Source organism: Mytilus galloprovincialis, chromosome 11, assembly GCF_965363235.1.
Source record: "Mytilus galloprovincialis chromosome 11, xbMytGall1.hap1.1, whole genome shotgun sequence".
NCBI classification, from domain to species: Eukaryota; Metazoa; Mollusca; class Bivalvia; order Mytilida; family Mytilidae; genus Mytilus; species Mytilus galloprovincialis.
In genome coordinates, this window is record NC_134848.1 from 14732467 (window position 1) to 14754527 (window position 22061).

The 22061-nt window shown below is 32.7% G+C and overlaps 2 protein-coding genes across 2 annotated transcripts; both read left to right on the top strand.

Moving 5' to 3' along the window:
- Positions 1-352: 352 nt before the first annotated feature.
- LOC143051703 (uncharacterized) lies at positions 353-5760 on the top strand. Its single transcript, XM_076224615.1, has 2 exons — positions 353-472; positions 4175-5760. The coding sequence occupies exon 2, from the start codon at positions 4320-4322 to the stop codon at positions 5193-5195; it is 876 nt and encodes a 291-aa protein (XP_076080730.1). The 5' UTR covers positions 353-472; positions 4175-4319; the 3' UTR covers positions 5196-5760.
- Positions 5761-15144: 9384 nt separating this feature from the next.
- LOC143051705 (uncharacterized) lies at positions 15145-21646 on the top strand. The gene is made up of 2 exons (XM_076224619.1): positions 15145-15230; positions 20423-21646. Exon 2 carries the CDS (start codon positions 20465-20467, stop codon positions 21194-21196), a length of 732 nt encoding a protein of 243 aa, XP_076080734.1. The 5' UTR covers positions 15145-15230; positions 20423-20464; the 3' UTR covers positions 21197-21646.
- Positions 21647-22061: the final 415 nt, after the last annotated feature.

A 22061-nucleotide genomic window follows, 5' to 3' on the forward strand; every position in this document is an offset into this window, starting at 1 on the left:
GTATTTCATGAATCGGCTTTATCTTAAAAAAAAATTAATAGTATTTTTGTCATGTGGATTGTTCACTTATTGTTATTAAATAACCCGCCGTGCTATTATTATTTAATCCACATAATTTAATGTTTGCTGGGCTATAGGCAGTAGAATTTTATGCATAATGCCATTTTTTGCCAACTATAAAAAAAAATCTTACCCTATATTACATAAATCCTTGATATAATGAATCAAACTCCGGACAGTGATCGTTTGCGTTCCAGAACTGTTTTCCTTTACTCCATTAGTGTAGAGTAGTATTCGGGCCCGTATGCGGATCGGAACTGGAACTGCCCATTTGTTTTGTATCGAATCCCTATCTTCGCCGTTATTGTTGTTCGCCTGACATAGGAGGAACTTACAGATAATTTAGGTAGGGGATCTGGAACGATAACGTTGGTTTTTTTCCCTCCACCTATATTATCCCTGTAAAGAAAAAGTAAGTAAATGAGAAGACAATGATTTATAATATTTTTACAAACCGGAGTGAATAATATGTTTATAACGGTAAAGCCAAACAAGATAGTACTCACTTGTACACACTTTTATTAACTAACAAAGTACATTATTGCCAAAAATGACTGTTTATTATAACCCTAACCATGCGCGTAGCTACGTGTACGTCAAAACGCCCGGGCGTACACTTGAATTTTGAAAATAAAACAAATTATCGACATAGAATTAGAAAAACTGGTCAAAAGCACATCAGCCTTGTGCTTTTGTTTTCATTGGATTGTCATTTTGAATAAAAAGGGACTAAATTTACTCAAAATAGATCATTTAATATATTTGATTAAGGTTTATGTACCCTTCTGTAGCCATTTTTGTACGAACTTTTCACAAACTTCAATTGTATCAAAACTACAGATATAATGAATAATAGAGATAGGCCATTTTGTACATATTCCAAGGGGAAACTTGATGCAAAGCATTATTTTTTACTGTTCCATTGCATTTAATAGAAAAAGAGGACTTTGTGGCAAATAAATCAAGATTTTTATAGAAAATCCACAGCCTTTATCCTTGTACTCTCATATTTGGCAATTTGATGACTGATAGATATAGGATTATTGCATGCAGTGCTAGCATTGATTTCCTTCAAACAAGTTCATAAATGTAGTTATTGGTTAAGACAAGTATAAATATGGCAAAAATCAAGTACACCTTTTAGGGTGCGCTCGACTTTAGTGATTCAGCACGAGGTGTTTTGGAATTTACAGGTTACTTAGAACTTTTTGTAAAAAATAAACACTAGCACATCATAGAAAATCAAGTGAGTAATTTATGTTTCAAATTTTATAACAAAAATCTCTGTATTAAAGGCTGTGGATTTTCTATAAAAATCTTGATTTATTTGCCACAAAGTCCTCTTTTTCTATCAAATGCAATAAAACAGTAAAAGATAATGCTTTGCATCAAGTTTCCCCTTGGAACATGTACTAAATGGCCTATCTCTATTATTTATTATATCTTTAGTTTTGATACAATTGAGGTTTGAAAAATTCGTACTAAAATGGCTACAGAAGGGTACATAAACCTTAAATCTTTTGTAAAAGTCTGAATCCACTATGAATTCTAGTACTTTTCTTATATTCAAAGCAATTCACTAGCTGCTCAGATTCAGTATGCTGTTTGTATTTTTGTCGAGCCTGTGATTTATGTCTCAAAAGTGAGACAAAGCGATGTCAATTTTTAGGGGAGTATTCAGAGCAATATAATAATGCAATTATATTTTTAATTTTCCCGCATTTTAAGGACAAAATGTATTTCTTTCTACAATTAGTAAGTGGAAATATGAAAATGCCGAAGAAGCTTTTTCTATGACTAATGTCTAAAGCTAAAATTTTGAAAACATTTGTTTTCGTTCATTTTTCTGTTCTTTTCTGATAGACAGATAGCCAGACTCGTCTTTACACAAAAAATTGTTTTACATGCTCAGTTCATAAACCTTTATAGATTGTGGTGAAATATTCCATATCTAGAAAAAAATATAGTTCTAAAGAAAATTTAAAGATTTTTTTAAATCCCTTTAAACATGTTCAATGTTAAAGGAATGATAAATTGATTCACTTTTTGTGGGAAGAAGTCCTAGGTGTTCCAGAATTTTTTTTATATTGCACCTCTTAGAAATATTTTTTTGTGTTCATTAAAAGGTGCTTTTGTCGATTGTATGCTCACTCATGGCACCCGTTAAACTTATTTAAAAGTAGTATTGGTTTGGACATTTTCTCTAAAACCAATGACCATAAGGCTAGCTTTCAGTTTAAGGCGATGAGTATTAAGTTAACATATTACAAAATTTAACCAAAACAAATAAACCATTTAGATTCAAAAGTATGTTGTTATCAATGATTTTTTACTGACAGGAATCATTACGGTATCTCATTCTCGATAGCTTTCGGGGGCTTCGTCCCTTTCGAACCCACTACCAGCAGCTGCTTTAACATTTAGCGGTTGGCACCTCTCATATCCCTCGCCAAGGTTCGGGCGTACACGTAAAAATGACCCAGCTACGCCACTGCTAACTGGGCTTAATATACAGACAAACGGCTGGGCATTAATACACAGCAATTACAGAAAAACAGGGCCATTATAGAAAAACAGGGCCATTACAAAAAAACAGGACCATTAGAGAAAAAAAACAGGGCCATTACCACAGAAAAACAGACTGAGTGTTAATCAAATATAATGAGTTTAACATGGTCGCTGATTTTCAAATATAGGGATCACTGTTCATCCAGTTTTTCAACACATAATGTCTGTCAACTTTTAAGTGCTTTATGATGGTGAAGTACAAATTATTATTTTTCCAACTACACTGTCATTAAAAGAGTAGAGAGTACATCAAGATGACAGCAAAACATACACTTTTGTTCAGTTAGTTAATAAATGTATTAAGAAATGGGTGTTTTTATCATGGCCCTGTTATATGTCCTCGGTCAGCAATGGTCAGTAATAATGGTCTCGGATGTCTGTTATAGCCCTCGGCATTGCCTCGGGCCATTACAGACTTCCTTGACCATTATTACAGACCTTGGACATACATAACAGGGCCATTATAAAAACACCCATGCATTAAATACTATAATACAAAAAAAAATGTAATATTTACTATTTGGAGATGGTAAATTGTAAATAACCCACTCAACACTATGACAGAGAGAAACATATTATATGTATTTATATGTATTTATATGTATTTATCATGTATTTATATGTATTTATATGTATTTATCATGTATTTATATGCATTTATCATGTTTATATTTTACTGGTTATGATTGCAAGCAAGACTATTTTTTTCTGGCATGTCAGGGGCAGCATCATAATTATTTTGATTTCTTTGACCTGTATTCTTGATTTTTATTAAGTTATCACGATAGTTATTAAATCCAAATAATTATGACGTCTGAAAAGGTTACTTGTACTTATGTTTTTCTGTGACAGCTTCTCAGAAAAAAAAATAACCATGCCAGACGTCATATTTATTTGGACTAAGGTCGAAGTACAGCCTTCAGTCATGTCAACACTGAGCCCGGTAAATAATGTTGACATTTACACAGACCAGCATTCTTGTCCTTATGAATAAAGAAGATGTGAGGTATACATCAATGGGGCCGGGCAGTAAGCATATGATAAATGTATGCTTCTTATACATATTGTATATCATGTACATGTATATCATGATAAACATAAAAAATTTATATGTCATATATAGTATTGAAGTAGAACTACCCAAACATGTACATGTTTTATTATACAGTACTGTTATAGAATTGAAGTAGAATTACCCTAACACGTAGATGTCATATAGTATTGAGGTAGAACTACGGTAACATGTAGATGCCATATTTAAGTATTGAAGTAGAACTTATCTGACATGTAGAATGGTAGATGTCCACTCCTATCATGCCTATATCATGTATATAGTGTTGAAGTAGAACTACCCCAACACGTAGATGTCATATAGAGAAGAAGTAGATTTGCCCTATGCACATGATACACATGTAGATGCATAAATGCGAAATATGTTGTGATACACCAAAACAGTGTATACAACATAGATATTTTATATGTAATTTATTGGGGAGGTTTAAAATGGTTTTACATGTAGCCCTAACTTTTTTTTTGTTTCTTACAGAGATAAACCTTTTTATAAGGATGAATGTGGTAGATGATCAATCTTTGGTATTCTACACAGCCATGTAAGAACAGAGGATAGTAATAAACTGCAGGAATGGGATGTTTGTGTTAGAAAAAGTAGAGACTTAAAGCGACACCTGAGAATGGAAACTGCTGAAAAATGTCAAAAATGTGATTTGTGTGAGAGAGAATTTTCTAGAGATAGTGAGCTAAAGATACACATGAGAACACATACAGGTGATAAACCTTATTACTGTGGTGAATGTGGTAAGGGGTTTAGTAATATTAGTAATTTACAGGATCACATGAGGACACATTCAACCGAAAAACCTAATTTCTGTGATGTATGTGGTAAAGAATTTAGTAGGGTTGGACTATTACAAATTCACATGAGAATACATACAGGTGATAAACCTTATATCTGTGATGTATGTGGTAAACGGTTTATTAAGCATAGTAGTTTACAGAGTCATATGAGAACACATACAGGTGATAAACCTTATGACTGTGGTGTATGTGGTAAAGGGTTTAGTCAACAAAGTAATTTACAGAAACACATGAGAATACATTACGATGAGAAACCTTATGACTGTAATGTATGTGGTAAATGGTTTAGTCACCTTAGTAGTTTACAGAGACACAAGAGAATTCATACAGGAGATAAACCTTATGACTGTAATGTATGCGGTAAAGGGTTTAGTTGTCATGGTAATTTACAGATTCACATGAGAACACATACAGGTGATAAACCTCATGACTGTGATGTATGTGGTAAACGGTTTAGTCAGCTTGGTGCTTTACAGAGACACATGAGAACACATACAGGAGACAAACCTTATGAATGTGATGCATGTGGTAAACGGTTTAGTGAGCAAGGCACTTTACACAAACACTCGAGAATACATACAGGTTATAAACCGCATGAATGTGATGTATGTGGTAAAAGGTTTAGTGATCCTGGTAATTTCAAGAAACATATAAAAATACATACAGGTAAAACATGTAAACCTGACGTTTGAAATGGCAAAGAATTTAGTCAATTTAGTAGTTTAAAAGGAAGTATGAGCATACATACCATGCAATTTACTTTATGACAGTGGTGTATATGGCACAGAGTTTGGTCAGCATTGTAATTTACTTATTGACATGAGAACACATACATCTTATTAAGTTCACGACTATGGTGTATGCATGTATGTGGTAACGTTAAGCTAAATTTTTAATATAAAGAAACACATGAAAACACGTACCTTGTACATGCGATAAACGTCATCAGTGTTGATGTATTTGGTAAACAGTGATAAAGGTTTCAGTTTACTAAATGTGATTTACAGGGACACACGAGAACACACACAGACTATAAACATTAGCAGATCCAGGGGGGGGGTGTCTGGGGGTTGGAACCCCCCTCTTTTTTTTTGAAAAAAAAGTTTGTTTCCAGTTTTTTGAGAGAAAAAATAATTTGTTTTTGATTCTGAGAAAAAAAAAATTGTTTGTTTCACCCTCAGCTGCCACTATATGTAATGCTAAAATTGAAAGAAAAAAATTGTTTTCGACTTGTCGCGAAAAAAATAAATTGTTTTTCGTCACAGGCGGGGAAAAAATTTGTCCAGAAAAAAGACCATAGCCCCCCCCCCCCCCCGAAAATCAAATGGTTACTGCCTAATGTATGTGGTACAGGGTTTTGTTGGCATTGTCATTTACATATTAGCATGAAAACATTGAAACTAATAAATACGTTATAATACATGGACAATTTACAAAGACAGATGAGAACACATACTAGTGATAATTTACACAGACATACGAAAACACATACCAGTGATAATTTACACAGACATACGAGAACACATACCAGTGATAATTTACACAGACATATGAGAATACATACCATTGATAATTTACACAGACATACGAAAACACATACCAGTGATAATTTACATAGACACATGCTAACACATACTTGTGATAATTAACATAAACACACGAGAACACATACTAGTGTTGATTTACGTTAACATGTTTTAGAACACATATTAGTGATAACTTATATAGACAAATGAGAACATATACTAATAAATAAGTGATATATCTTCCGTTGAAACATGATAAACTTACATGTATATAGACACATGAGAACACATATATGTTGATAATTAACCGACACATGAGAACACATACTAGTGATAATCAGGGTTTCCTCTGGATCAATTATTTTTTTCGCCACCTCTTTCGCCAAAACAATATATTTTTCGCCACTTTATTTACTCATATATGGCCAACTAAAATTAATTAGTAGATTTTCATCCAAATTTTTGAAAATAATGGGGCGGGTGGGAGGATTTTATTTTTTAAATTTTATTTCATATGAAACCCTTTTGTGACGAGTTCTTCGTATATGCAAGTGTAATAATAAGCTTATATCATGTATACACAAGTATGAGGAATCTTACATAATATTTCAAATCCTTAAATAAATATATCTAATTGCGGCTTTAAAAACTTTTAAACAACAAAAACGTGTGAGAAATACTCTCTTCAGTTAGACTACCTACACAAAATGTATTTGGGTTTCTAAACAATGGTTTGTATTACCATAAAATGAAGCAAATGCATTGGTATGCAACACAATTATTATGAGTACAGAATAAAATGAAAGCTCAGAGAGTGTTGAAAACACGGGGGGGTCTCTTCCTATATAAAGGTATATACATATGTGCCGCTGGAATGGGTCCCTTTTTTGATCTGTCAAATATATCAATGGGGTGCAATTTTACCGAGGAAATATATCAATAGGTAGTAATTGACCGATATAGGTACTATTTGAGCTGATAAATATATGAATGGGTTATGATTTCGCTGTGAAATATATGTATAGGTAGGGATTTCACAATTATTCAATATATGAATGGGGGGGGTTAAATCCTAGCTGCACACCTGTACCCAAAATCCTATGTTGAGACCACCCCCGTGGTTGAAAATAATAGGGTTGGTACTTTATATGCAAGATGAAAATATAATTATCATGTAAAACATGAACTTAATAATTAAAAAAAAGTTGTTGTTTAATGAGTCTTTTTGGCTGTATTGTGACATTTGCTGTTTGTCAACATAAAAAGACAGCCATGGGTAAAATCAAAGGGCTTGCATAAATAAAATGCGTGTGTTAGTCGACTTTTTAAATAATAATAAACGGTCATAAATCTGACAAGTTCGTGCTTGTGTTTCAATATCTATAATTCAGTCATGTTTTCTGTATCAATGGTTTCCACGAATCTTGTGCTTTGGGTATCATTTACAGTTTAAATTTCCTGAGACAAAGTCATTGCATAAATAAAAAAAGTCCGCAGTTTTCTAATCACAGAAATTTGTGACATACCGCGATTTGCAGTCTTGGAAACAGCGTTTTTCTCGTAACACCAATATTTCATGTCATTCTCGTTATCAATCTTTACTCTCGGAAGATGATGTTGTCATCATAGAACAGCGGAAAGGTAGACTTAATCATTTTGGTTAGATTACTCGAAGTACAAAACCGAAATTTGAAACAGGAAGCATTGAATGAAACGAAATTTTAACGGTTACCGGTAACGGTAATGAACAAAATCCGGAAATCGTAAATTTTATAAAATAAAAAAATTCGGGGCGGGGCGATTTCAGAGGGGCGGGCGGGGATGAAAATCTATCAATTAATTTTAATTGGCCTATGTATGTAAATTATCTAATCACAATTTACATACGTATATGAGACCCATATTAGCATGATTAGAAAATCAAATATATTTCATTTATCTAGAATAATAGAATACTTGACTGTAAATAAACTTTTTGTAAATATCTGTTTTTGATTGTATTGTGATGTGTGTGTGGTCTCAGGAGAGATATATATTTTGTAAAATATATAATTGTTTAGCCTAGCTCTTTAAATAAAATAAAGAATTAATGCTATTGTTATTTATTTATTTTTTAAGTGTATGAGATGTCGTCCCGGTATTTTACTATGTAATAGCATAAATTGATTGACCAGTGAATGTTTCGTCAATTTCATCATGTTCATCAGTACGAAGTCCATTTTGGTCGAATGTCGCAGTATACAGGAATGACATATGTATTACTATCAGGCGGCACTCTTAACTATTTGAATAGAGCTTTATATTTCAGATGGTAGAAGACCTGAATGCTTCATATCTTACGAAGATTCCGTCTGTCATAATTATGGTCACATTTTCATGGTTCAGTCATGTCAGGAACTGACCAGTGATCAAGGTTGAAGTTACGTGATTAGGTCATTTTCTCAAATACTGTAAGCAGTCGAACTATATATGCAGTGTATGGAAATACTGTAATAGGTAAATGGCAGTCTACTCTAGCGGGTTTCATCTGAAACTGACCTTATTTTCATAATTCATTGGTCAGTGTATATTTAGTTTTTTTGTATTTTGGTCTTTTTTTTAAGTACGATAAGCAACAATTCAACTAAAAATGGTGTACTGAATGACTGTAAGGTGTGCATACCTGTTTGGCAGGCATTATCTGACCTTGAACTCATTTTCATGTCCATTGATTGATCAATAAATAATTTTCGTAATTTTGTCAGTCTATTAGAGAGGGGGGGCAAGGGGGGTCCCAATAACAGCAAAACAGCAAATGGATTTGGCTCATAACAGATAACAAGGAATTAAAATGGACAAAAACAGATAACAGTAAATGAAATATTAAAATAATTCGGTCTTTGACAAATCAGTATTTCTTATTACCAAGGACGTATAACTAACATATATACGTCCTTGTTATTACGGATATAATCCTTTGTAATGCATTCCATTTTCTATGACTATGTTTTAAGTATTAATTTATGTATCTACTGTAGAATGTGTTTAAATTACTGCTCAATATATTATAATATTTTTTATACGCTCGTTTACGGAACGTATTATGGTATACTGTTGTCCGTCTGTTATCAACATGTCGGACATTAACTAAAAAACTCTTTAACCAATTTGCATTAAACTTTGGAAAATTGTTTAAATCTATTGACCTGAGCTCCCTGTTTTTTTTGTTTTATTTTATAAATTTTAGATTTTAAGTTTCTAGGTAATGGGTTTTTATTCAATAAAATTGGTGTTTGTTTCAGTTTTCTGATAATATCTCAAAAATGCTTTCACAAAGCAAGGAATTTTGGTGAATTGTTTATATCTATTAACATGAGGTCACTTTCAATTTTTATAAATTTTAGATTTGAAGTTTCCAAGTTAACGGGTTTTATTAATTAAAAAGGGGGGATTTTCCAGTTTTCAGACATTAACACAAAAATGTTTTCAGCAGTTCTCATGAAACTTTGCTGAAATGTTTATATCTATTGTTGTAAACTCCATTTGATTTTTATTAAATTTAGATTTTATGTTATTGAGTTGAGGGATTTTATTCATTAGAAAAAGGTGATATTTTCTAGTTTTCAAAAATAACTCAAAAATGCTTTCATCAGTTCTCATTTGGTTCATCATCAGTTGGTGTATTGCTTATATATATTGACTGAAGCTCCCTTTGTTGCTAATAAAAAAAATGACCTAAAAGAGTTTGAATATTCTGACTTTTTCTAAATGACCATTTAATGAGGTGTGTGAATTTTTCTTAATAAGACTATGAGGCAAAGTGGTATATAGGGTAGCAAAATCAAAAGCACCAATTATAAGCATGCAATTTATCAAGTACTTCGAACGAATTTTGACACTCCAAAAGCAATTTATTCCACTATTTTCAAAGGCCTTATTTGAACAATTTTTTATCAGCTGAGGTTTTTGATTGTACATTGTACCAAGTGTACTAGTAAGTAGAATACATAGTTTAGTATGTATACAATGGCTTGAAACGAAAGAAATCTTTGTAATGAGTTATGTGCAGCTTCGGACCCAAGTACATGATTGGAACTTTCATTGTACAATGCATTTGGTTCTGCTTTGAAAAGAATCACAGATCTGAGTCTATGTACCATATTATATAAAAGGTTAACTGGTTGTTAGGACCTAGTCCTTAATTGAGATCCTTGTCAGATATTCCTGGCCATATGTTTTCCTTTTTGTCATATTAAGAATTGTTTTATTTATTATGTTCGTACGGGAAACAAAGAACATTATTCTCATACAAAAAATTAAGATAATTCTAAATACACATTCATAAAAAAATGGAATTTATTACAAAGGATAATCATTAGATATACTTGAATTGGCCTGGACCTCACTTCTGTGATGGGTAAATGTTAATCGAATCCTTCTCTGAAACGGGACAAACATATTAGTAGTGGTAGACCCCAATGTCCAATGATCTTCAATTTATACCGAATATTGACTGTCAAAAAAAGTTGCTAACATTCCAATTTTCAATAACAGTTAACAGCAAATACATTATCACAATAACAGATAACAAAAAAACTAAAAGCCCAATAACAGCTAACAAAGAATAAGACAATAACAGCTAACAGCAAACATATTTTCAAAATAACAGATAACAAAGAATTAAATTGCCCCATAACAGTTAAACCCCTTGCCCCCCCTCATTAGATACTATAATCAACAAGTCAACTATATATCATGTATATGGTGTATTGAATGATTGTATGGTTTACATGCATTTCTTGCCAGTATCACATGACCTTGACCCCATTCTCATGATTCTTTGGTCAATTTTAGGATTTTGTCAGTTTTTCAAGTACTATTAGTATTAGATAAACTATGTTCAGTGTATACAATAAGTATATACATGAAGTTCTAGGCAGTATCTTCTGACCTTGATCTCATTCTCATGGTTCATTAGCGGATGTTTTTGTGTTACGATCTTTTTTTCAAATTCTTGTAGTAATAGATCAGCTGTATATGGGGAATGAAATAATTGTAAGGGTGAACATGTCTGTCTGGCATGTATTATCTGACATTAATGACCTCATTTTCATTGGTAAACGATACATTTTGGTAATTTTGTCAGTCTATCAGATACTTTAACAGTATCAGCAACATGTCAACTATATTTGACGTATTGAAGGATTGTAAGGTTTACACGTCTGCCTTGTCTGTGTTAGGCAGCAACCATTTGATTTTCTGGGGGGGGGGGGCTATGGTTTTTAGCTCACCTGGCCCGAAGGGCCAAGTGAGCTTTTCTCATCACTTGGCGTCCGGCGTCCGTCGTCGTCGTCGTCCGTCGTCGTCCTGCGTCCGGCGTTAACTTTTACAAAAATCTTCTCCTCTGAAACTACTGGGCCAAATTTAACCAAACTTGGCCACAATCATCATTGGGGTATCTAGTTTAAAAATTGTGTCCGGTGACCCCGCCAACTAACCAAGATGGCCGCCATGGCTATAAATAGAACATAGGGGTAAAATGCAGTTTTTGGCTTATAACTCAAAAACCAAAGCATTTAGGGCAAATCTGACATGGGGTAATATTGTTAATCAGGTTAAGATCTATCTGCCCTGAAATTTTCAGATGAATCTGACATTCCGTTGTTAGGTTGCTGCCCCTGAATTGGTAATTTTAAGGAAATTTTGTTGTTTTTGGTTATTATCTTGAATATTATTTCAGATAGAGATAAACTGTAAAAAGCAATAATGTTCAGCAAAGTAAGATCTACAAATAAGTCAACATGACCAAAATGATCAGTTGACCACTTTAGGAGTTATTGCCCTTTATAGTCAATTTTTAACCATTTTTCGTAAATCTTAGTAATCTTTTAGAAAAATCTTCTCCTCTGAAACTGCTGGGCCAAATTATTTGAAACTTGGCCACAATCATCATTGGGGTATCTAGTTTAAAAATTGTGTCCGGTGACCCCGCCAACTAACCAAGATGACCGCCATGGCTATAAATAGAACATAGGGGTAAAATGCAGTTTTTGGCTTATAACTCAAAAACCAAAGCATTTAGAGCAAATCTGACATGGGTAAAATTGTTAATCAGGTGAAGATCTATCTGCCCTGAAATTTTCAGATGAATTGGACAACCTGTTTTTGGGTTGCGGCCCCTGAATTGGTAATTTTAAGGAAATTTTGCTGTTTTTGGTTATTATATTGAATATTATTATAGATATAGGTAAACTGTAAACAGCAATAATGTTCAGCAAGGTCAGATTTACAAATAAGTCAACATGACCAAAATGGTCAGTTGACCTCTTTAGGAGTTATTGCCCTTTAAAGTCAATTTTTAACCATTTTTCGTAAATTTTATATATCTTTTACTAAAATCTTCTTCTCTGAAACTGCTGTGCCAAATTGATCCAAACTTGGCCACAATCATCTTTGGGGTTTCTTGTTTAAAAAATGTGTCCGGTGACCTGGCCATCAAACCAAGATGGCCGCCACGGCTAAAAATAGAACATAGGGGTAAAATGCAGTTTTTGGCTTATAACTCAAAAACCAAATAATTTAGAGAAAATCTGACATGAAGTAAAATTGTTAATCAGGTCAAGATCTATCTGCCCTGAAATTTTCAGATGAATTGGACAACCTGTTTTTGGGTTGCGGCCCCTGAATTGGTAATTTTAAGGAAATTTTGCTGTTTTATATTGAATATTATTATAGATATAGGTAAACTGTAAACAGCAATAATGTTCAGCAAAGTAAGATCTACAAATAAGTCAACATGAACGAAATCGTCAATTGACCCCTGTAGGAGTTATTGACCTTTGTAGTCAATTTTCAATCTGCTTCCTTTGTTTAATATTCACATAGACCAAGGTGAGCGACACAGGCTCTTTAGAGCCTCTAGTTTTTCTGGACAAATTTGTTTTTTCGCCTGTGGCGAAAAACAATCTATTTTTTTCGCGACAAGTCGAAAGCAATTTTTTTCTTTCAATTTTAGCATTACATATAGTGGCAGCTGAGGGTGAAACAAACAATTTTTTTTCTCAGAATCAAAAACAAATTATTTTTTTCTCCAAAAACTGGAAACAAACTTTTTTTTCCAAAAATAAACCATAGCCCCCCCCCCCCCCCCCCCCGAAAATCAAATGGTTGCTGCCTTATCTGACCATGACCTCATTATCATAAAACATTGATAATGTTAAGCTTATGTGATATTTGTGGTAAAACCTTCATGTTAAAGACTTTCAACATTACGTCTCTTAACAACTCTCTTACACACAGAAACATACTTCGACCATACATAATGATCATATATAACAATTGTACAATGTATGTTCATGTGACAAGAGCAGACCGGTGTGTTCGATAACTTAGGAGTTTAAAAATACGCATTGTTTGGGAAAGTATAGCATGTTAAGAAATTTTCGGAACACTCAGAAAATTGGTGACCCGGAAAATCTCCTTAAGATATACAATTATCGTTTAGAAATAACTTTTAATCAGTATGCCACCGGTTTTGTTTTATCAACTTACTTGATTCTCTTATAAATAATAACTCGAATAAATCAGCGCCCTCTATTCACTACTGTTCTCGAGGAGTGATCGTAATATATTGACTGGATTATTCGGGTTATCATATATACGTTACAGTGAGTTTGTATAATCAGGGATTTTGTAGATCTATATCAAAAGTAGTGAAAACTAGTTTAAACTAGATATACAGAAACAAAAGTATCATATCATATTTACATTTTATAATATTTGTCGTCTCGTCAAGTTGGTATACTCACAGTGGGTATACTACTGTTTTGATCAAGTGCGGACACCCCAACTCAACCCCCAAAGAAAGACAAATATATTTGTGCATAAGATATGGTTTATCATTTGAAATGTACCTCTCATAAAAGGATTTACAATATATGTCGCAAAATATTGACCACACAACGTGGTATCCTGCACAGGATTTTTAAAACACACGGTTGACTGCTGTACCGTGCCCCCTTTTTGACATTTTTACCTATAATGACTTTTTGTTTTGTTCACACATCGTTGTGAATATAATGGAATTTTATGTCACTGTCATACAAGTGAGAGGTTAAGCTAGCTTTGAAACCAGGTTTAATCCATTATTTCTCCTTTTTGAATTTTCCTCGGAGTTCAGTATTTTTGTGACTTTACTTATACAAGAATTCTGTTTGAGGTTGCTGATTTCCTTTTTTAGTACCTTCAAATATTTGTGAATTTCTTTTAGATGCGTCACCAAAATCTAATTTGATATGTGAAGAACAAGTTTTTTTTAAATGTGGATGTTTTGGTAAAAGCAGATGTGAATCAAATAGAATCAAAAAGATGTGCCTGTAGAAAAGCAGGGAAATGTGCTAGAGTTGATGCATTTTAATGTTTTGAGGTTATCATTTTCATATATTACATCTATTGGGCTTAACATTTTACATTTATGTTTAGTAGGATGTTTTGATATGATTTAATATAAAAAATAATTTTACCGTATTCTGGCAATTTCTTTATAAATAAAACCTGGGACTATCACACTAGTTAGTTAATAAAATAGTCCCAGATAAAACTAATTCTTCATTTCAGTTATTATGTATAATCCCTGATGGTTTTTTCTAGTATCTATATAATCCCGGAAAATTTTAGTGATTATATATAATCCCTAAACTAACTAGTGATTCTACATAATCCCTGATAGTTTTAGGGATTCTATATAATTACTGTTTATACAAATTCACTGTGACATTTATATACGAAGAGTGAATTTTCCTTTGTCTTCTTCCGGCTAAGCTACACGGTAACAGTTTTTATTTTTATTTTATCTTGTTTTTTGTTAATTGTCTTTCTTTCTAAGTTGGAACAGTATATCGAAGACGCAATGTTTCACAAATGTTTAATGTACATTATTATTACATAGACCTGGGAACAGTATATCTAACATATATATTTTCCTGCATAGACTCAGACACTAGTCAATTTAGGAGTGCACCTATTGAAAACGGCGATTCGTATCCATTGAGGAGGTGTCCCATAGCAGTGGAAGGAAATACACATTGAAGAAGATAACGTTGGTCTCTTCCCCACAACTTATATATTCTCCCTTCAAAAACAAAGTAAGTTTATGGTGAGAAGAATTAGATGATGATTTATCTTTAATTATACTTTTTACAAACTGAAGTGACAAATATATGGGTAGGCCTAATTCTGTTCATAACGTGAAAACTATGAAGAGGCTAGCGCGCTGTTATCTGTTTGTTCAGACTGAAATTTGTCATGTAAGACGGTAAATAACATGTTGTGTTTCAAGTCATGGCATGGTAAGGCTATTTATTTTTGTTCTGGGACGCGTTCCTACGTAAAAAAATTTAAAACAGCCTTACCAGACGTCATTATTATTTGGACTATGGTTATATTTATAGTCTAAATAATTATGACCAACGTACATGACGTATAAAAGTTTGGTTGGTAATAGACAACTTTCGAGGTCGATGCATTTCCATCAAAAACTCTGGTTTTAGTGAACGTCATTTGTGCGTTTAGGGGCGTCGTCACTTCCATTCCAATGTTGAGCGAGTGGTTGGAAAACTATAATTCTATATTGTACGAATTATACGACAAATTGAATTCTCAAAATTGACAATCAGCATTGATGTCATTAGGGAATTGTCATTAAGTACCTACAGAACAACCATTATTTCTAGTTTATCCTTAGTCCAAATAATTATGACGTCTTGAAAGGCTATTATAATTTTTTTCTTTGACGCCTTACTTCGACGCGTCAAAGAAAAATATATAATAGCCTTTCAGCAGGGAGGATTCCAGGTGTTTTCAAATGGGTCCCTTGAACATCAAATTGGGAATTTTAATCCCAATTGGGAATCTTTTATGCATAAAATCTAAGACGAAATCATATCATTTTCTTGTAAAAACGGAAAATGTATATTAAGTTTAACCTCTTAGACTACACTGATTTAAGAAGTTGTAACATTTTGAATAATTATGGATGGGCTACTGATTATGATATATATGATTCTGACCTCATAGATATGATCACCAGATTACTTGAAAGTTATTGGATTGGGACCAGGGAAGTGGTATTACATGAATATCACTGCACATGATGCACTAGTCCAAATGATTATTACGTCTTGAAAGGCTATTATATTTTTTTTCTTCAACGCCTTACTTCGAAGTAACCTAAGCATATTACATATACATAAACATAATATACCAGCTAACATAAATCTATGGCAAGCTGTTTTACTATTTAATCAAATGTCAAGATATCTCGTGTAATATATAAGATATCCCATTTAATATATAAGATATCTTCTATAGTTTCATTTACATAAGATGTCTTATATATCATATGAGATATCTTAAATATTATATAAAATATTCAGGGATGATTCCACTATGTAGATTAGGGCCGCTGAGCGGCCCTTAAATTGGCCAGCGGCCCCAAAAAAATGTACATGAAAATGAATTCCCAATTCAGGAAAATAAAATAAAAATCGATATTTCCGGAAAAGTTTCTGTCACAGATTAAGGCAACTATAATTTTTCATAGTTTGTTGTCAAAACGTTTTAAAATTCGGATGAGAATGCTGTTTACGATCGCATCTTAGTAACAACGATTTAATTATGTCAACATGTGGGAAACAATTTTAGCAGCCGAATACAACGGATTAATACATTATGGGAGTATTGGTTCTTGTAAAAGCAGATCGCCCAGCAGGTTGATAAAAATGGGTGTCAAAGCAGACCTCGGCAGAGAGCAAATTCAAATTTTGATATAACATTGATGGATAAGGTTTAATGGACGCCGATCTCGTAAAAGCAGATCGCCCAGCAGAGCCGGTTATATAATATGATGAAAACTTGTTTTGTAAAAGAAATTATTTCCTCAAAAGACAAAAGTTTGAGCGTTTTTTGAAAATAATGTTGATGATAGACCATTCATGAAACACGATGTCATCATTATTGAACTATTTCAAAAGTTTTGAAGATGATCCAAATAATTTTAAAGAACACTGGTTCAATGCTTTAAATATCTTATCAATTAAGTATATGAACTTTTGTAATTGCTTTTCTGAATTCGACAATTGACCAGTTCAATTTGAAATCCATTTGAATTAAGGTAAATTTATAGAGATGACCTGCTGTTGAAAAAATACCCGATGAATGATTTTTTTCAGTGGTTTATGTTAGCTGAAATATATGTTTCTTTTAATAGACCTAGGTAACTATAGCTAATAAAATTAACGGTACCAATTTTCCTGCACCAGATGCGCATTTCGACAATACATGTCTCTTCAGTGATGCTCGTGGCCAAAATATTTGAAATCCAAAGCTTATATAAAAGATGAAGAGCTATAATCCAAAAGGTCCAAAAAGTATAGCCAAATCCGTGAAAAGAATCAGAGCTTTGCATGAGGGAGATACATTCCTTAATTTATAATAATTTCTATCATTTTGTAACAGTAAATTTTAATAACACAAACAATCCGTATTTTCATGCCAGTACCGAAGTACTGGCTACTGGGGTGGTGATACCCTGGGGGATTAATAGACCACCAGCCGAGGCATCGACCCAGTGGTAGTATTAAAATTAACGGTACCAATTTTCCTGCACCAGATGATAGACTAGTGCATCATGTTCAATGATATTCATGTAATAACAGTAGCCCATCCAGAATTATTTAAAATGTTACAACTTACATGAACATCAGTGTACAGGTTAAACTTAATAATATACATTTTCCGTTTTTCAGGAAAATAATGTTATTTCGTCTTAGATTTTATGATTAAAAAATTCCCAATTAGAATAAAAATTCCCAATTTGATGTTCAAGGGACCCATTTGAAAACACCTGGAATCATCCCTGAATATCTCATGTTTATTAGAGATCTCTGAAAGTATATGAAATATCTTATAAATATCTAATTTACAAGATATCTTTTATAATTTACAAGATATCTTATATACATGTATATAGTTGAAAAGACATCTCATATAGTTTCTAAGATATCTTATATAGTTTATTGGATATCTTATAAAGAAAATTATATAAGATATCTTATAAAGAAAATTATATAAGATATCTTATAAACTTAAATTTTATAAGATATATCATTTACTTTTAAAGATATCTCCTAAAGTTATTAAGATATCTTTCATATAAGATATCTTATAAACAATACATATAGTTTATAAAATATCTTATATGGTTAATAAGATATCTTTCATATAAGATATATCTTAAAAACAATACATATAGTTTATAAAATATCTTATATAGTTAATAAGATATCTCATATAGTTTATAAGATATCTTATATAATCTATAAGATATGTTATATCAACTATTAGATATCTCTTATATTTTAAAAATTTCAAATTTTATAAACTTTATAAGATATCTTATTTAATCTGTAAGATATTTCATATAATATATAAACTATACAAGATATCTTGAAATTAAATGAAATAGCAAAATGGCTTGCTATATATAAACCAATGAAAAAATCATCCATTTGGTATTTTTTCAACAGGTCATCTTTATAAGTTTACCTTGATTAAAATGGATTTAAAATTTAACTGGTCCATTGTCGTATTCAGTGAGACATGTGAGACAAAGTCCTAAACTTTTTCGAAAATACCGATTTTTATTTTATTTTCATAAATTGGGGCCGCTAGCCGATTTCAGGGCCGCCAAGCGGCCCTAAACTATATAGTGGAATCATCCCTGAGGTCTCAGACAGGGTATATACTGTGACATTCCCGGCTTAGAGTTTATATCCCCTGAGCTGAAGGTGAAGGAGATATAAGTCCTTAGCTGGTAATAGCATATATTACGGATTACCCCTGACTAATGTTATTTTCCAGTGCAGGTATTTGTTAAACATTCACAACGCAGCATGTACATTCATAACATGCATGTTTATTGTTTCTTTAATATTTTGAGTAATCCATTCAAATGCACCTTTTTTATATTGACAATTTTTTTTCCGTTTCAATAAAGTTTTTAGATATCATATTTTGTGTTTGTATGTGTGTGTGGCTTTGTTTTTTACAAGACATATATTGAAAAACCCAACCTGATATGTTCGGCATATATGTGAAGGATTTCTAATTTGTTGTGAGCATAATTTTATCGTGTATATAATAATTTATAATAACACTTTTAACATTAAATTTAAGTATTGAAAGTGTACAGACGACCCCCTCTATCAGGTAAATGACGTCATAAAGGGGCGTATAATTGACGAGTTTTTTTCCGGTGACGGTGTAGCTGTGTTTCTGTTACCACACCCTTCACGTTATCATATATATCTGATTGTTTTCCTGCCCTATTCACATACTTTTAAACTTGAACAGGTGACCGGAACATTTTGAGGTCTATCGTCCTCTGTTGCCCCATTCTCCAGATATTGAACTATTTTTCATTATTTTTCCAGACACGTTTTTAGTGTGGCTTAATATTTACTGAAATATGGTTCAGCAACTTCACATTAATTAGAAATGTTGCTGTTAACAGTCCCTCAGATTGTCTCTTCTAAAAAAAATATGCAGACAGGTTAGACATATCTCTAAGTCAACAGTCTATTTACTATAGATAACATGGATAAGAATGTGGTCCGAGACCACACTTATTTCGTTGTGCATTTCTTTTAGAATATAAATGAAAATTAAAAAGATCCCACCTGCGCTTTCTCAATGAAATTTTTACAGTGTGCTGTACTACTTTTGGAACAAATTATATCAAAATTACAGAAAACTTCATCGGCTCTAACTCAAAATATGGACAATTTTATGTTTAGGGCGTCTTGAAATCTTTTGACAGCTTCCGAAGTGCTAATTTTTAACCTTTTTCAGCTGGACCAAATCACTACTTTCCTTTAAAATTCTGGACCCAAATTTTTTTACAGTGTAATTTCACCCCCCTACTTGCAATTTGAGGCATTAAACATGAAGAAATGAATTTGGAAGGGGTATAAAAATTAATGGCAAATAACCCACTGTCAACACTATGGACTATGAACAACGAAAATCAAGGGACGACAATAGTGGTCTCGGACCATGTGTGGCATGCATGCCAATGTGACAATTCTCAATCAAAGTGACAATGTATAAAAAGTTAACAATCATAGGTCAAAGTACAGCTTTCAATACCATGAACTCAGAGTTTGTAAAGTAGGTTGAGATAAACCAACATTGTTTTCCTTATGAACAAATAAGTTGTGAGGTATACTTCGATGAGGCAGTACATCATATGAAATTCTTGTACATGATGTATATAGTATGGAAGAATGTTATATGTGTAAATTGCAGAAAGGTGTCAAAAGGTTTATATTTTCCTTATTTTTCTTTGTTCCTTACAGTTATACAAGAACACACATACTGGAGAAAAAATTACCAGTAAGATGTTAGAGGGAGAAGAGGATTTAGTCACAATCAATTGTTCTTTACAGAGACATGTAAACACACAGATAGATAATATACTTCATGAATGTGCAGAATGTGGTAAACGGTTTAGTCAGCTTGGAAATTTAAAGAAACACATGCTAACACATACAGGTGAAAAACCTCATGGCTGTGATATATGTGGTAACCGGTTTAGTCAGCTTAGTGATTTACAAATGCACATCAGAACACACACAGGTGATAAACCTCATGGCTGTGGTGTATGTGGTAAACGGTTTATTCAGCTTAGTAGTTTAAAAATTCACATGAGAATACATACAGGGGAGAAACCTCATGACTGTGATGTATGTGGTAAACGGTTTAGTGAGCTTGGTAATTTACAGAGACACACGAGAACACATACAGGTGAAAAACCTCATGGCTGTGATATATGTGGTAAACGGTTCAGTCGGCTTGGTGACTTACAAAATCACATGAGAACACATACCGGTGACAAACCTCATGACTGTAATGTATGTGGTAAAGGATTTATTCAGCGTATTACTTTACAGAGACACATGAGAATACATACAGGCGATAAACCTCATGAATGTGGTGTATGTGGTAAAGGGTTTAGTCAACATGGTAGTTTACAGAGTCACATGAGAACTCATACAGTTGCCAAACCACATGACTGTGGTGTATATGGCAAACGGCTAAGTCATCACGTGAGCTTAGAGGGACACATTTGAATACATACACTATACATGAAATGAAACTCATAAACGAGATGTATGCAGGTAGTTGTGAGTCCAATGAGAGTTGCAATTGACATACTAGATACATGAGACCATGCCCTAGCGATTTTTGCGATAAATCTTATTTTTGTTTTAAATAATGTATAATTTTGAAGAAGTGACCTACATAGGATCTACCCTTATGACAAACAACATGAAAATTGTTTTCAGAAGAAATGCATTAAGGAGGCACATTAAAACACTTATGGTACTTTCATAATGGTGTAAGTGTGTAATGGTTCAATGACAATGATAACTTCCAGAGACAAGTGAACACATATAAATGTGGTGTAAGTGTGCAATGGTTGTATGACAGCCATAATTTACAGAGACAAGTTAACATATATAAATGTGGTGTAAGTGCTTATACAACTGATCAATGACAACAGAACTCTTACAGATTGATATATTGTTTGTTTGTTGTTAAACGTCCAGTGGCTCATATTTCATGCATCGTTAGGACGGAAGTAAAATGACCATTCTCAGATCCGGACATCCGGGTCATTCAGTAATCAAATTATCTCCCCTGAATTGTTGTCATACGTTACAGAAAGTGAAACAATAAATTAAGGTGGTACCTAACACTACAGGGAGATAACTCTTTAAAATCAACAGAATGTTTTAATGACGTTGTGTTCATTAGGGAATATTAAGCTTCTCAATGACCATACGTTACAGAAAGTGAAACAATAAATTAAATCATATGTTTCATGACTAAACAATCAAACTATAGTTTATCCTGACATGTGCAGAACTGCAAAATATTAGAGCAAAAAAATGGTTCTCGGAAGTTTTGTAATAAAGAAAACAAGTTCTGATT